General features: G+C 34.3%; 1 protein-coding gene across 1 annotated transcript; it reads right to left on the bottom strand.

Moving 5' to 3' along the window:
- Positions 1-510: 510 nt before the first annotated feature.
- Positions 511-1,383, bottom strand: LOC130589561 (GDSL esterase/lipase At4g10955-like). Its single transcript, XM_057390853.1, has one exon. It carries the CDS (start codon positions 1,381-1,383, stop codon positions 511-513), a length of 873 nt encoding a protein of 290 aa, XP_057246836.1.
- Positions 1,384-17,342: the final 15,959 nt, after the last annotated feature.

The raw sequence follows: 17,342 nt of genomic DNA, 5'->3' as shown, positions 1-17,342 counted from the left end.
TCCGAATCCGATCAGACTTATTTTTTTGCCCATTTCTTATAATAAAATAGTCTTCTATAATACAACAATCTAATCATTATAATTATTCTTATAATCATATGGAAATCTTATATATTACAAATAATTCAAATATTACAATTATTTAAAACAATCATTTCTTCAATGGAAAAATCCTATACAATACAGTTGGCTGAACGTCGAAATCAAGTTATACATAAATTATACATTAACATAAATAAGAAAAAAGATTGATTGACTCAAAGTCGGAGTCGGATTCGGATGTCGGAGTATTTATAAGATCCGACTCCGACCCTCCTCCGACTCGGAGTTGGACTTTTTAAACAGAGTCGGAGTCGGATTACTTTTTTGTCGGAGTCAACTCGGATTTTTTCCTTCAGATTGGAGCGGACTAGGGTCGGATTCGGACTGGATTGCCATCCCTGGTAATAAGCAGGGATTTTCCTTACGAAAAGTTATTTCAATTTTTACTATATACGTAATGCAGGCATCTCATAAATTTCTTTTCCCACCACTGGCCAAGGTCATGCGAGCAACCATTTTTGTAGTATTCGTAGTAACTAAAGCTGATGGAATTAGATGTGAAGCCTCACCATCTCTCCCCAATAATGCATTTGACGCCTTGCACACAACCGAAGTTTTAGTTGCCATCCTTTCAATCTCACCCACGCCCCATCTTTCCATTTTATTTCGATGCTCGAAATGCCCTATATACCCGCAGCAAATCATGTCCTCCGGATTTACAAATAACTGTGGCGTCCAAGAGTTGAGTAAAGTAAACGAATCATACTCTTCTGTTTTCTTACAAGCAAGTGAAACACCGGCTTTAAGAACACTACGCACAAAACGTGCCCCGTCCTTAAGCTTTTTACTTTTGATCATCTCCAAGGGAAATCTAGGGAATGGAGGATTGTAAAGAAAAGTTTCTAGCTTATAACCTTTTTTAGCCATGTCTTTTCCTGTTTGTAATGCTATAGATGCACCTAAGGAATGCCCTGCCAACCATACATTTCTAAAGTTTGTGCTTCTTACTATGCCTTCTACTGCTTTTAATGCAATTTCGCACCGAGAGCTATCAATTAGCTCGTTAAAGGGAATCTTTGCATCCAAATAGACGTCTCGTATTGCTGTTTTTGGTTTGAGCATCGTGCCTCGGATTGCGAGGACATACTTCGGAGATGCATCTTGTGGATCCAAATTCTCAAAGATGGCCCCAAAAATGGAGGAATCTACTTCATCTTTGAGGAATTTGATGCATTTGAAATTAAAAGCTTTCCACCAAGCCGGTGCTTTTTCCTGATCTCCTTGTCTCACTTCTTGTCTATCTCTTTCTGCAAGGTACACTCCCTTAACCAAACAAGCCATAATTGATGTCTTATACTTTTTTAGTAGCCTGCAATATAATAATATTCATGTAGATAAGTGAATTCGGACTTAGGAAACATGCATGCAGCACAACCAAATTTTATGTGTCCTGTAATTTGAGTGACAAAATGTCTATCACATTGTTTTATTGGTTGATCATAATATTATATTTTGAATTTTCAAGTCAAATGTGATAGGCCATGCATATTATTAATAAATTTAATATGACAATAACATAAGGTAAAGTGTACATAAATTAGGGTAAACAATAATTTCAATTTCTTCAAATACTCCATCCATTACACTCCCTTCCATCTATTTGCTTTTTTCTAAATTAAAAGACCTAAAGTATAACAAGAATTATTAAGATATCACTTTTTTCTATTGGACGGATTTTTCTCCAATCTCATTATGTTAATGAAGGTGGTTGATTCATTAGTAGCATTTTATTTCCAATACAAATAATCAATAGAAAATTGGACCAAGAAAGATTCATACAAAACACTTTAAGAGCCAAGTTTAAAAGAAATACTTATATTTTTAGCAAAATACATAGAAATAAGTTAATAACTCTCCCTCAAAATTTGACCAAAACTGTATATTATCACACTAGGGAAAAAAAGGAAGGGTTGCGTTTTAAAAGAAAATCGCAGCCCTTTTAGTGAAGGGTTGCGTTTTTTTAAAAAACGCAGTCCTATATACCATAAAGGGCTGCTTTTTTAAAAAAACGCAGCCCTATAAGACATAAAGGGCTGCGTTTTTAAAAAACACAGCCCTATAAACCATATTTTAAAAAAAACGCAGCCCTATAAGGCATATTTTAAAAAAAACGCTGCCCTATATGGGCTTTTTTTTAATAAAAAAATAAAATGAATTCTAACCTAAAAATACGGATCTTCCTTCTCGCGGGCTTCATTTTCGTTCCCTTACTTCTCACATCCTTTACTCTGCTCATTTTCGTTCCTTCTCTCTCACCCTCCTTTACTCCTCTGCTCATTTTTTCTCTCTCTATCTCCTCTTCTCTTCAAATTCTAACCTAAAAATCCATCTTCACGGCTCATTTTCGCTTTCAATTTTTGCCATGCTCAATTTTCAATTCGTCTTTTCAACCTAAACAAATAAACAAACTATTCGTTCGTCGGAATATTCTAACCTAAATATTCGTTCGTCAGAATATTCTAACCTAAAGTTTCACGTTCGCTGCTTCTCCGTTCGTCGAAATATTCGTTCCTTCGTCGTTCGTTGACCTGCGCCGCACCGTTCCTCGTTTGTTCCTTCTCTGTCGGTCGGACTCCGTTGCATTCGTTGACCTGCGTCGCGTCGTTCCTCGTCCGTTCGTTCCTTCTCTGTCGGTCGAATCCCGCTTAAGCAACGACAGGAACAAAATTTCTTGTTCTTTGTTTTGATGATTGTTCATGTAATTTCATATCTATAATTTTTTAATCTTTGTTTTGATAAATGTTCATGTAATTTCAGATCTATAATTTTTCTCTTTTGTATTTTCGTTCATTTTTTTATTCATTTTTGTTCATTTTCATTCTCTTTTTTTCATTTCCGTTCGTTTTTTTTATTTTTGTTCATTTTTCGTTCTTTTTTTTTCTTATTTTCGTTCCTTTTTTTTCATTTCCGTTTGTTTTTTTTCACTGATACTACTAGTGTCTATATTTGCACATGTACTACCTAGAGGTTTGAATAGTTTCTATGTTAAATACTTTTTTGTGCTATATAATATCTTTTACATGTCTTCTACTGTTTTATGGATTGTAAATCTGCTTTACAGTATTTTGATGGCTCTTTGGTTTGAATTTTGCATTATTTCCTTATAGTCTCCACAATCTTTCTGCGTTCTGCACATTTAGTTCCACTTTAAGAGAACTGGAAGCATTGTTTAAAGTCCAAAAACATGAGTAGATATATTTATGAGTAAAAAAATGCAAAAAAAAAAAAAATTAAATTTTTTTTGGCTCAAAAGGGCTTCGGTTTTGGGCCTCAAACGCAGCCCTTCGTTGTGAATGGCTGCGATTTTAAAACGCAGCCCTTCACATTTACTGAAGGGCTACTAGCAAAAAACGCAGCCCTTAGGGCTGTTTTAACCGCAACCCTTCTGTTTTTTTTTCGACTTTTGTCAAATTATATAAAATTAATTTTCGCAACAATAGATTGTCATCTCTACATAAAAGTAGAACCACAAAACAAAAAAAAAAGAAAGGTTTAAAAGAATTACCCATTAACACTTGAAGTGAGAAAACTAGGAACACATGATCCAAAATCTTCGCTTTGAAACATTTCTTTATATTCTCCAAAAATCAAATAATAAAAATAATAACAATATGATGAACCACCTATAAAAATGACCAAGAAGATGAGGTGCTAACTAGTAAGAGTGAGATATATATTGAAGTATAGCTTGCTCTATAATTTAGAATGCATAGACTCGGAAGTTGGGACACTATATATAGATAGATGAGTTGACTTTTTGTGTGCTGCCAATTTCTGCCTTTTATTTTCCAACCATCTTAAAACTTAAAAGTGAGACAAGGTCACTTTCTTCACTAGTAGAAAAACGACGATTTGCGTCCCCTGATTTGCGTCGCACTGAAACGGAAATGACGCAAAAAGCCTATTTGCGTCGCACATGAAGTAGAGTGCGACGCACATCATGTGTAAACGAGCACCAGGATAAGCTATCTGCGTCGCATCGACCAAAGGTGCGTTGCAAAAGCTTAATGTGCGTCGGACCACGTGGCCCATACGACGCAAATGATTTTCACTATCTGCGTCGCATCGTAGTTGTGTGCGTTGCAAAAGACCAAACTGCGTCGGACCTCATGGCCCATCCGACGCAGATTTGCGGCCCATCCAAATATTTAACCTAACTACTCACCGCGCCTCACTCCTCAAACCCTAAAACTCCTAAAACTCCCCTCTCTCTCGCGCCTCTCTCCTCAAACCCTAAAACTCCTAAAACTCTCGTGCCTCTCTCCTCACACGTTTCCCAGCCGCATCTCTCAAACACATCTCTCTCCAAGGGTTTCAGTTTCCCCTCTCTCTCCATAAACACAAGTAGTAGATTACATAATCATATTCATTTGGTGTGATACTGTAAAAAGCACGCTAAAAAATTGGCGATACTGTAGATGAAGTATAATAAACCATTATTTGTGTTCCTAAAAAGCATTACTTATTGTGGATTTCGAAGGCTCTTTTTATAATTGTATGTTATTCATCCAACTAAGAAGGGTTCGATTTTCGTTTTGATTCTCAGCCGCATCTCTCAGCACAATAACATTCTCAGCCGCATCACTCAAGCATCTTTTTCGTTTTGATTGCATTCTCAGCACGATTTTCGTGCTTAGATTTCTCTGCGTCTTCATTCTGGTTTTTTGAAGATTTCGTGCTTAGATCATTCTCTGCTTAGATTTCGTTTTGGCGATTTGAAGAACGAGATTTGAAGAAAGAGATTGAAGAACGAGATTTGAAGAACGAGATTTGAAGAAGAACAAGGTTTTTGGCGATTTGTATTTTTTTTAAAAATATATTTAGTGAAATTTGTGTCGGTTAGATCTTGTTTTTTTAAGGTTTAATTTTTTAATTTCTTTTTTTATGTTAGATCTGAATTTTTCATTTTTGATATTTGTTAGATTTTTTTCGTTTCTTAATCGACGCAAGACAATTGTACCCTTGTTAGATCTCGTATTTTTTGTTGTATCTTGTTTATTGTATTTTATTTGTTTTTACTATATTTTGTGTTAGATCTGATTTTTTTTGTTGAATTTTTGTCATTTCGTTTCTGGGTTATTTAAGGAGAAATTCTCTCAATATTCTACTGTTCGAGAATCGATTTCAGTTGCAGTATATTTTGTGTTAGATCTGATTTTTTTTGTTGAATTTTTGTCATTTCGTTTCTGGGTTTTTTAAGGAGATATTCTCTCAATCTTCTACTGTTCTTTGTTTGTTTCATGTATTAAGATAGGGAGGATGTGAAATTAGCTCACAATCTTGCCATAAGAGCAAAGCTAACCTCGTTTTTTTTATCCTTTGTCAAAAAAAAAAAAAAAAAAAATTTTTATTAAAATATTAATTTGCGTCGCACATAGTCCGAGGTGCGACGCAAATCACTAATGTGCGTCGCAGCTTAGGCTATGTGCGACGCACATTACTCTCTGCATTACTCTATAATTGGGCTGGGATAGCCATCTGCGTCGCACCGTATACGAGTGCGACGCAAATAGCTAAACCATTTGCGTCTTTTCGCATACGACACAGATCGTTTCTGAGTCATTTGCGTCGAGGGCTTTGGCGTCGCACCAGAATCCGACGCAAATAGACGTCTCACATCCGACGCAAATTGCCTTTTCTGTACTAGTGCTTGGAAAAAAAATTTATCTATCCAGTAGGTCAATAACCCACTACTAACGGAAATAAATAAAGGGAAATTTCCTCAGGTACCCCTGAGGTTTGACGTAATTCTCAAATTACCCCTCATATTTGGGGAATTCCTCAGATACCCCCGAGGTTTATGTTTGGGTCTAAAATACCCTTACTCTTGACGGAACCCTAACATCGTTAACTTTTTTTTCTCTCTTTCTTCAGTTTCTCTCCTTCCTCCCACCCTCCTCCATGGATGAACCTCCAAGCTTTCTCTCTCCATCCCCCACCATCCTCCAAACTTTTCCCAATTTAATTTCCTTCAAATAAAATAATAAAAACAAAATTAAAGGAGGAAGAGGAGCAGCCACCGTGGATGCTCCGGTGGTCGGCCGGCGATAAGCCGGGGAGGGGAAGTGATGCAGACTGCCGGTCGGTGAGCAGTCGAGTCGACGAAAAAGGTGGCTGTAACAACCACCACGCGACGCACACCGCGCAGCAGCTTCGTGCTGCTGGCTGGTGCTGGTACTTTGCTGCCGGCGTTGGCTCGCGATACCGGCGAGGTGCTGGTAAATTCATCTGAAGGGGTGGCCGGAATTTTGGGCCGGCGAGATGCAAGCTGTTTCGCGTGAAAGTAGCCTTGTACTGCTAATTACTTCACGTGAGTTTTAAAAATTAAAAAAAAAAAATCTGAAAAAAGTTCCTTAAAATCTGCCATGATTCATGGGCAGTTACAAATTTCTGAAAAAGGTTAGGGCTTTAGAGTGGGGTGGGAGGAGAGAGAAAGCTTGGAGGTTCATCCATATGGAGGAGGGTGGGAGGAAGGAGAGAAACTGAAGAAAGAGAGAAAAAAAAAGTTAACGGCGTTAGGGTTCCGTCAAGAGTAAGGGTATTTTAGACCCAAACACAAACCTCGGGGGTATCTGAGGAATTCCCCAAATGTGAGGGGTAATTTGGGAATTACGTCAAATCTCAGGGTACTTGAGGAAATTTCCCATAAATAAATAGTGTGTGGGATCCAACTCATTAATTCTAATAGTTTTTAAATGCTCTATGTCTAGTAGCATTGCCCCACTTTCTTCTCATTCTACGGCTATTGATATATGATGATGTATGCATGGATGGATGGATGCATGAATGCATGACGGAATGCATGACGATGCATCAAAGGCAAATGGGATGAAGTTGGAACGAGTCTCCAAACCCATGAAATTTTGAATTGAAGCGTGTGGAAATAGATCAAAAAAATACTAGAAATAGTCTTCGATGACTTGAGTATATACTATATAGTACTGTCAACTGTGGGTATTTTAAAGGTAAAAGAGGATGACTTGTATTTTAAAGGTAAAAGAGGAGATGTTTCAAGTTGAATCGAGCCTTTACTCCACAATAAATATGTTGGGTTTGGTGGCTTATATATGCAAGTATAATTAAACTGATGAGTACAATCTCATAAATATTATTCTGAGTATTAGACATTTTGTCTGTTAACTCGGATATAATAATAGAAATTCAATCCCAATTCCCCAATTGAGGATTTTATTTTTAGGTGGCATATCATGGGTCAAAATTTTGAAGCTAAAATTTCCACGCTACTTTTTCATTCTCAATGGCCGCATAACATCAACATTTCATATACCATTTCTCCCATTTTTTCGTCTGTCTCTGAAGATCTAATTGACATTATAACTTCCGACAGATTCTTTCCTTTTAAGTAATTTAAGTTTTATAATGAAAAATCTTTATTAAAGACGCGAACTATCGTTGAGTTTTTACTTTGTAAGTGATTATCCAATCAGGGAACTATAACTTATGCTTAAGATGAAATTACCCGAGTATTACCTTAGGCAATTAGGCCCAACAACTCGTTTATTATATTGTATTATTATAAATTTAAGCTTAAAACAAATTATGAGAAATGTGCAAAAGTCAGAGTGAGCAACTGGATAAAAACAGAGGTGGCAATAATCCTTGAAGAGATCATATATATTCTTTTTACTCACAATCTCCTTAGTAACTGTTGGAGTTAAGGCTTGGAAAAGCCTTGGCTCATTTTCTTGTTTGTCCCATATTGCTTGTGGGAGGGAATTTCTTCATGTTTATATATTTCCTCCCTCCTTCCATCTATTGAGTTGTGACTAGAGATGCTTTTGTGGTTGGATGATATGTTTGGTTTGGGCTTGCTATCACATGCGCGCCGCCCGCCCGGATTGGGCCAAAAGTCAGAGTTAGATTTGCCTCGGGCCTCATATGTTTGAAGGTAGATTTCCAAAATACACATTTGACAATGTGGCCCATTTTGGTTTCATGCATTTGGGCCTAGGTTGAGGCCTTAGGGAGCCTTTGTAAAAGGTTTGCTCACCCAGTTCTTGTTGATGAGATGTGTTGTGCGTAACAGTGTAAGGGGTTGCTGATTTTGGTAATCGAATACAACTTAACTTTTACCAAAAACAATATTATATACTGATTCAATGTGAAGTTTTATTCTAATTCTTAAAAAATGGTAAAAGTTGTTTGATTGATCATGAAAATTATGAAATTGTTATTTATGTCTAGCATTGGTATTTACTCAATATTTTTGTTGCTTCCTATTCTTTTGTTTTGGCTTTTCTCGGATAATCATTTGGTAAGCAGAATGTGAAATGACGATGTAGTATTGACATGATTCATAATATAAGAGGGTCACCTAAATACATTAATAATAAAAATCATCCTACAAACTTTAATAAAGGCTCTTATCTTTGGAGAGGTGTAGGGGTAGGATGGCAAGAATATTGCAAAGGCTTAGCTTGGAAAATAGGTAATGGTGAGTGCATTAATATGTGGTATGATAGGTGGCTAAATGGGGATAATCTGAACTCCTTGGTAATTGGCCCCCCAACTTACTTGGAATCAAAAATCAAACTAAATGAGCTTCAAAACAATGACATTACCCAAACCTTTTCATTCAATTTTCCTCCCTATATTATTGAAAGAGTAAGTTCCATACAACTAAATAGTAAGAATGACTGGACCTACTCGTCGTGGACGAAAAATAGTAAGTTCGATTCAAAGCTCGATACAGCTGAAATTATGAACACTAATCACCTTGATTTGGAGGACTAGGAATGGGTTTGAGCGAGTCCAGGGTATCCAAAACATCAATTCTTTATTTGGCAAATTTGGTGGGATCGTATAACATTAATGATAGAATTCAAGAGCACTCTCCTAACTGTACTTTTTGCCCGAGGACCTTAGAAACTATGGATCATGTTCTGAGAGTCTGCCCTCGTGCCCATGAGGTCTGGAATTTGGTTGGTGTTGATATTAACCTTGGCACCCATTTTAAATCATGGTTCAGAGATCTTATCACTACCATTACTACCCATCAAAATTATACCATACCTCGTAATGGGCTTGTTGTCTTTGTCTATTGGCAAGTTTGGCTACGTCGCAATGCTTGGCTTTTAGGAAAGAAAATACTCCATCTAGTGTCCTTCTAAAAACATCATATTCGGCCGTCATCGAATGGTTCTTCACGCAGAACCAACCTAAAGTGGGTAAAGCTCCCAATCCCCCCCCACCACTCTTTGGACCCCCCTCCACACTCCCACCTTAAAATTAACATTGATGCTGCATTTCTTTTATCTACTAAACAAGTTTTTCTTGGTGCTAGGCTTTGGATTGAGGGTTTCTAACTCTCTACCTACACGCATAATGCGTTTAAGGCTGAAATAAAAGCTATCTCCACAACTTTAAACTCAAAAGAACGAAATTTGGTTGATGTAATAGTGGAGACGGACTGTCTTCGAGCCAAGATGGCTATCTTAAATGAAAATACTATTAACAGTCACGAATCAGATGTATTATGTTTGTGCAGGGAGTTGCTCCAAGGGCAAGAAGGATTTAGGCTCACCTATAATGGACGAGGAGCAAACAAACTTGCAAATAGTATTGCAAAAGATGCAAAAGGGAAAACCGATGGCCTTAACACTTTGTGTATTTTGAGAACCCCTCCCCCTGATTGTTTTAAGTTTTATGAACATTATAGACTAAATGCTCTAGCTACTTTATCGGATGTACCAAATGTTAACGTAATTTAATAGTATTGCTCCTTTGTTTCAAAAAAAAAAAAAAAAAAAAAAGAGGATCACCTAGCTACGCGTTATTGGTTTATTTTTAATACGACGCATATCATTTTCTACCTATAATATCTACTCTACTCAAATTTATTTTTAGAACAAAGGGAGTATTTTTCTGCAACTTTAATTACTTTTTTTTTCATGAAATGCCGCTAAGATTTAATGATTCACCATATATCTCAATATTTCAGATATTCACCATACTACTAAAGTTTAAAAAGCTTCTAAAAAAACCTTTCATGCTAATTACTGTTAATTCCACGTTGGGTAGTTAATTCTTAGATTTCTTATTCATCACGTAGACTGTTTTTGTTTTTACCATATACCCTTAAAAAATCATACAGGGGATAATAGAAACATATGTAATCAGTTTAAAAATTTTGTAGTTGGATTATACTCGATAATAAAATAATAGAAACTCTATAGCTATATGCTTCCTCCGGTTTTTATTAGTTTTCATTTTTTTGGAGGATATTTGCCAAGGCACTGATTTGAACCTTAATATCTCTAATTATCAATGTAATAAGCAAAAATTATAAAAAGTTGATATTTGGATAAAACATATCGAGACAAATCTAACAAGATTTCATATGACATATTTTTCTGTAAGTACAGATCACAAACAATTGTCAAAGTCATCTATGTAAATACTATCAAAAGTCAAAACGGATAGATCAGTAGAATCCAGAGAAAATACTCCATTACTTTTCTAGTACTCCCTCATTTCTGTTTTGTTCATGAACTTGAATTTTCATGTTTACTTGATCATGGAGAAATATTTATAGTAGAAGACTAAACCTAATTTAGGTAGAAATATGAGAATAAGGAAAAATCCTTATCTCAATTCAATACTTATCTCTTAATATTAGTTTTCCTAGATATTATCCTAACACCCCCTTTATCGTAACGGCTGCAACATGCACATTGCGATTAGAGATTAAAAAAAACAGAGAGATAGAACATTATATTAAGATCAAACATATATATTTATGAAAACGTCATTCTTTTCGAATCCGTCAATTTTTTTTATATAGATGAGAATATTATTCTTTTCGAACTCACGAATGCAAAGATTTTAAACAAAACATGAACGTCATTCATTTTGAACCCCTAATGTTTTTTTTTTTTCTTGAGCAAACCATGCTACAAGTCACATCGCGTCAAACCCTTGTCTCATAGCACAAGGAGAACCAATAAACTCTATATCATGACACATAGAGAGGCAGATAATAACAATAAATCTTATTTTATGGTACAAGGAGAATCAAGACCCTGTCCTACGATACAATATAATAGGATTTTGGATTCAGATCTCAACTTGTTCTTGATATTAAAATAGATTGAGAATATATATTTTTTGAAAGAGAGAATGTTATTAATCACGGAGCAATATTTATGATCTCTGTTGTATAAGTCAAGGGGGAGTAATGGTGTCTCTTTTTAAAACATATTTACCCCTCTACAAAATAAACCATTTCACATAAACTTATCAAAAAAATTCAACCAAATCAATCAACTCATATAATTGTCAATCACTAAAGTTGCCAATAAAAAAGATTCAATCAAATTAAATTTAGATCCAATCAACTAAAAAAATTCGTAATCAATAAGATATTACCAAAAATATACGCGCTACTACAAAAAAAAAGCCTAGGAAACCGGTTGAAAATGGCATAGGAAACCGAACTATAACACATCTCCATCTCACAGGTGTCGTAGGTTAAGAGACCGGTTATAATACCTGGTTTCTTTGTTTACTTAGGAGACCAGTTGACAGGTAAAACCAGTCTCTTAGATAAGTGTATCTCTATTATATAAGCCAAGGGAGGAGGTGTGGTGTCCTCTTTTGAAGTGACTAAAATACCCTTAATGATCTAATAATGGAATGAAAAATTACAAAAGCAAATCATTTAAAAATTCTCATTCCAACTTGCCATTCAAAACAAGTTTAAAATGGTATATGCATCAAATATTTCAATCAAAAATTAAATGGACAAAATATTTATACCTTATAAAAAAAGATGGCATACATCACGTGCACATGAAAAGTCTGAACATTCACTACCTTTGATACTCTTTAATTCAGTTAAACCAACTCATTATTTTTGTTCTTTCTTTTCAATATTCATTCACAAAAAATTAATGTTAACAATCACTCACAACCTTTTTATTTACATTAGCGAATTAATATATCTAAATTCATCTAACTGTTGAATTTTTCACATTTAACTTTAATCATAAATAAAGTACGAATGGAGTATCTAATAGAATAACAAATTTTGAAATTAACGCACGCATCGCGTGCATATGAAGGCTAGTATATTATATGTAAAGAGGTTAGGACACCATTTAACATTAACCGGTCTCCTTACCTTACCCTTTGAAACCATTTATTGACCAAACCGGTTTCTTAGTTTATTCTACGTTTTTTTTAAGTAAAATGTTACAATATACATACATTATCCTGTATTTGCGACTCCTTGCATATACGCATTTTTTTAAATTTTTTTTGACAGGTTTGTATAACAATTTATATATAGCTACAATAATATTATTAAATATAAATTCTTGCTTTATTCATTATGTCAAAAAAAATATTTGCTATATTTAATTTATATACAAATCCAATTTTATTCAAAGCACCAATTTCTTCTAATAATGTCTTAAAATAAAGTTTCTATAATCTAATGCTAACTACTAAAACTAAAATTCTAAAATAATCAAATAATATGTACAATTCAAACTTGACCGTCGTCTTCAATCTCCATCGTTTTGTGTTTGATTGTTTAAATAATTCACCCATATATCTGTTAGCTCGTCAATCATCTCTTGGGAATAAGTGATAGGGACCCCATCGTCTTCAATCTCCATCGTCTTGTGTTTGATTGTTTAAATAGTTCACCCACATATCTCTTAGCTCGTCAATCATTTCTTGGGAATAAGTGTTAGGAATCCCCGTCGTCTTCAATATCCATCGTCTTTTGTTTGCTTGTTTAAATAATTCACCCACAACAAGGAGGACAAGTACACAGCCGCTAAAATTATGCATTTGCCTTAGTAGAAGCCTAACAACAAAGCCTTAAAAAAATAAACAAACATTAAACTCCTACTCCACTGACTGTCAGTCAATTGGCAAAAAAAAATTTCATTAGTGTCAGATGAATGTCAGTTAAGCGCTAGCCCTAAACAAACTTTGTATTTAAGAAATTTCAAATGAAGAAAGAGCGTAGAAGACATATAAGACGGACGTACCAGGCAGCATTACGATCATCAGATATGGCTGGAATCCCTCGTTCAAGAGCAAACTGCACTTGAGCCTCATGTTCATCCTTTGGAGCAAATGACATGGTTAGCACATCTTTGTCAAACGTACACCTTCTGCGCCAGTTTTTGCAGCACGTTCGGAGCCAGCAAAATCAACTAGGTTATGGAACCATGAACCAAATAGAATTCATAATGTGCAAAACAAAGGACAAGCAACTCTACCTTGACAATAATCTGTTTCAACAACAGTCAGAGGAGTGGAAAAATCAGATTGTGAAATATAATTGTTTGGACTTTGGAGTTCCTCATACCAAAACAGAGACGCGGACGGCATCACATGAATTCTCGGGCTCTTCATCTCCTGCTCTATCACGACTCTCAATTATCTATAACGAGAATTAGTAAGACAGGATAGTTATACAGAACGTATAAAAGCAATTGAAAACAACAAAAGTGTACCATACGAAATATTATATGAGATCTGCTACTGTGCAGATTCATGTTGGTTTCTCCAATGTGTCGATGAGCTGCAAATAAAACATTGTCAGTACAAAAGACAGACAAATTTAGATTAATGACAATTTAGATTGGCAACAAGGACGAGAAACAACTAAAGATAAGGAGCCATACATTCTCCAAAGTCCATAAGATCAAGGACTTGTTCGGGTGAGACAAAAATCTCTTCATGCAATCCAGCTACAAATATTCCTCGCTGCAACAAAAAATACCTTGAGTCAGCTAAATTGCATGCTACAAAATTAGATTAGTTTTCTAGATCAGTAGATATAGAGATCAAAGACACCTCAAGAACTAACTAGTCATTTATCTCCTCATTGTAAATCTCCAAATAGGACATTTGCAAAAGGAATTTGTAAGTTCTATTGACTATCAATCTAAGAATAATAGCAAACAATAATAGAATATCTCTATTACATAAGGGAAGGGGACCTATGGTGTCCTCTTTTGAACTGACTATTTTGCCCCCCTTTCCCTTACTAAATTACAAAAATAATATCAATACCGAAATGGGGATTCAAACAAAGCTACCGAAAATTAAATTTCAACATCACTCCCAAATCACTTATGTTAGGAAACTTTACAAATCACTTTCTAAATCACGTTCAAGAAATCCCGCAAATCACTAAACTTTACAAAAAACTAAAAATTAACTTACAAACCAAAACTAATATAGTAGGGCGTAAATACATAAAAAAAAACATTCACAAAATTCACTTACAAATCATTGTTCTCAAGAACTCACAAATTTCGCTTACAAATTATTCTTTACCTATACACGCTATGCATAAAAATCTGTAAAAAACATAAAATTTCGACGGGGATATCACACATTTGTCCATCAGCGATTTGCAAACTTCCAAAAAGGTACATAATTCTTTTAATCTTCCAAGTTATTTCAAATTAGTTGAAAAAACAATAGTAATTGTTATGTAGCGACTAACAGAAAAAAGGGAGATGATAGCAATTAGTTAAAACGGACTTAAATTTAACCCTTTATTTTCACATGAAATGAGAGAACAAGATAAAAGTAACAAATTTAGTTTTTTTTAAAAAATTCTAATATTAGAAATTTGCTCATATCTTTTGCAAAAAAACCATTTTCACAAATAAATTTTGAATAAAAAAACCAAAATCAAAGTTTTCGCGGACGGTTTTTGAAAAATCAATTTTCAGAAAAAAATTAAATTAATTTGCTAAAACCATTTTCAGAAAAAAAAAATTACATTATTTTGCGAAAACAAATAGTGAAATTAAGCACCAAAACAACTGTAAAATTTTGAAATGGAAAAAAAGGGCTTTTATACAATTTAAATTTAATTCATTTTCATGTTAAATCAAAAAACAAGATAAAAGAAACGATTTTTGTTTCTTTGAAAAAAGTCCAATATCAAATTGTGTATGAATATTTACAATTTTATCTCAAATATAATTTTAAATATGAGACTGATGAAAATTTTAAATATAAGTTTGTGAAATGAAAATTTAGATGTTATGAAAGGGAAAAAAACTGAAATTGATTCATACTTTTCGGATTAAATTTTGGGATGATAGAAAACCGACCCAAGAAAAAACTGAAGTTGATTTAAGAAATCACCTTTCTTTGTTAGAAAATCGACCTAAGAAAAAACTGAAGTTGGTTTGCTTCCTTCAAAAGTGGTTGATACGGCTGATGGATTTTTGATGAATTAGATCTATTGCTTTGCTTAATACTTGAAAAGGCTTATTTTCTTATTGTATAGTGTATAGTTTGATGAACTAGTTTCCTTGAAAATATGGTTTGTAGATTTGTAGTGAGAGGAGAGAGAAAATGATTAGCAAAAGTAGTGGAAGTATACTGATGTTGTCAAGTAGTGGAAAAGGTAATGAATTTTTTTTTGTTAAAATTCTAGAAGGATGTGCCTACATGCTACAGCACGTCACTCAAAATTTTGGGTTTCAAATACAAGTGTGGATCAAAGTATAAATTAGCCAAATTATAATATGGGTTTCAAATACAAGTGTAGATCAAAGTATAAATTAAATAGCCAAATTATAATATTGTTGCATTGGAAATTCAACGTAACAGATAATATGGACTCAATTTTTTTTTGTTCAATAGAGATAAGTTTAACTAAGGGAGTAATACTGTAATGGTACTTAAATGCAAAGAGTTAATGACTGCAAAAGAAAGAACAAAATGTAGAAGGAGTACTATTTGATTGTATTTCAAATAATCTTATTCACAAAATGGAGGTGACCGTAAAATACTAATAACTTGCATTTTCTTTTTGTTTACTACTTAGTAATAATTAGGCCTAAAAATGCCATCACACGCATCGCGTGCATAAAAACCTATCTCTATTATATAAGGGAACTGGGAAGGGGGAGCAATGGTGTCCTCTTTTGAAATGCCTATTTTGCCCCTTTTCCTATTCTAAATTACAAATTCACTTACAAATCAAATGAGGTTTCAAACAAACATACCAAAAATATAATTATAACAATCACTCACAAGTCACAAGTCAACTAAAATCATAAAATTGCATAATTTACGTTATGCAAATCACTAAAATGAGGAAACTTTATAAAAACTTAAAAATTCACTTACAAACTACAACCTATGCAAAAATTGACTTGAAATCAAAGTGTCCACTTTCTTTTATAATTTATGAAGTATTGTACTTAATTCAAAAATCAACTAAAAAATTATAATATTAGAAATCATAAATAAATTCAATAAAATTCCTATTTTGTTCATAGAATTTAACTTTGAAAAGTAAAAAAAAAAAAAAGAATGGTGAGAGACTTAAGTGACAGAAACTAAACCAATCAAATTTTGCAACTAAAAACAATTATACTTTGTATGTCTAATGTTCAATTTTTGATTCTTATGCCGAAGAAAATCGAGTTTCTGTTTCGAAAAAAATTCATGCACGCATCGCGTGCAAAAAATTCTAGTCAAATAATAAAGCAGGAAAGAACACAACATAAATTTTACGTGGAAACCCAAGAACTGGGAGAAAAACCACGAATCTGCACTAGGAATCGATGAATATTCAAGAAAGATTACAAAAGCACTCAAGAACTCTCTCTACAGCTTTTTCTCTCTCAAATATGTGTTTAGAGATGAAGAATTCATTAATCGTAATTATGGCACATATTTATACCCTCATTAAGCAAAACCGTAAAAATAACGCGTCCTCGATAGGTGCGGGCGTACCTGAGTCTTCTGCCGTCAGTTTCGTCAGTTCTTCGTAAAACAGTCATAACTTTCTCGTTTCTCACCGGAATTGGACATATGACCTATCGTTGGAAAGCTCTCGGAACAAGCTATCACCTCCACTTTGAATCATCTCAAAATCATTTATAGATTGAAAGATATGTCCATTCAAAGTTAGCTTTATGTCCCAAATGACGTTTTCCTTCTACGCAACCTCATCTCCACACCCATACACCTCCATGAGCTTCATATCATGCAATATACCCAACATTTCTCCCACTTGGAGATAGGTGTAAGTGAAGAAAACTTCATATATACCTTCATCATCCTCTATTCATCATCCTACACACAACTCCCACTGCAAAAGCAATCTCGAGTCGTGTCCAAATCATGACATACCTCAAGCATCCCATGACAACACATCTCCTCTACACCAAGGAAAATAACATTGAAGTTTGCACCAACTCAAATACAAAAGATATCAAAGT

The sequence above is a fragment of the Beta vulgaris genome, chromosome 7, assembly GCF_026745355.1.
Source record: "Beta vulgaris subsp. vulgaris cultivar EL10 chromosome 7, EL10.2, whole genome shotgun sequence".
Classification (NCBI taxonomy): Eukaryota; Viridiplantae; Streptophyta; class Magnoliopsida; order Caryophyllales; family Amaranthaceae; genus Beta; species Beta vulgaris.
Note: the sequence above shows the minus strand (reverse complement) of the source record. Positions and strands in the feature narration are given on the sequence as shown.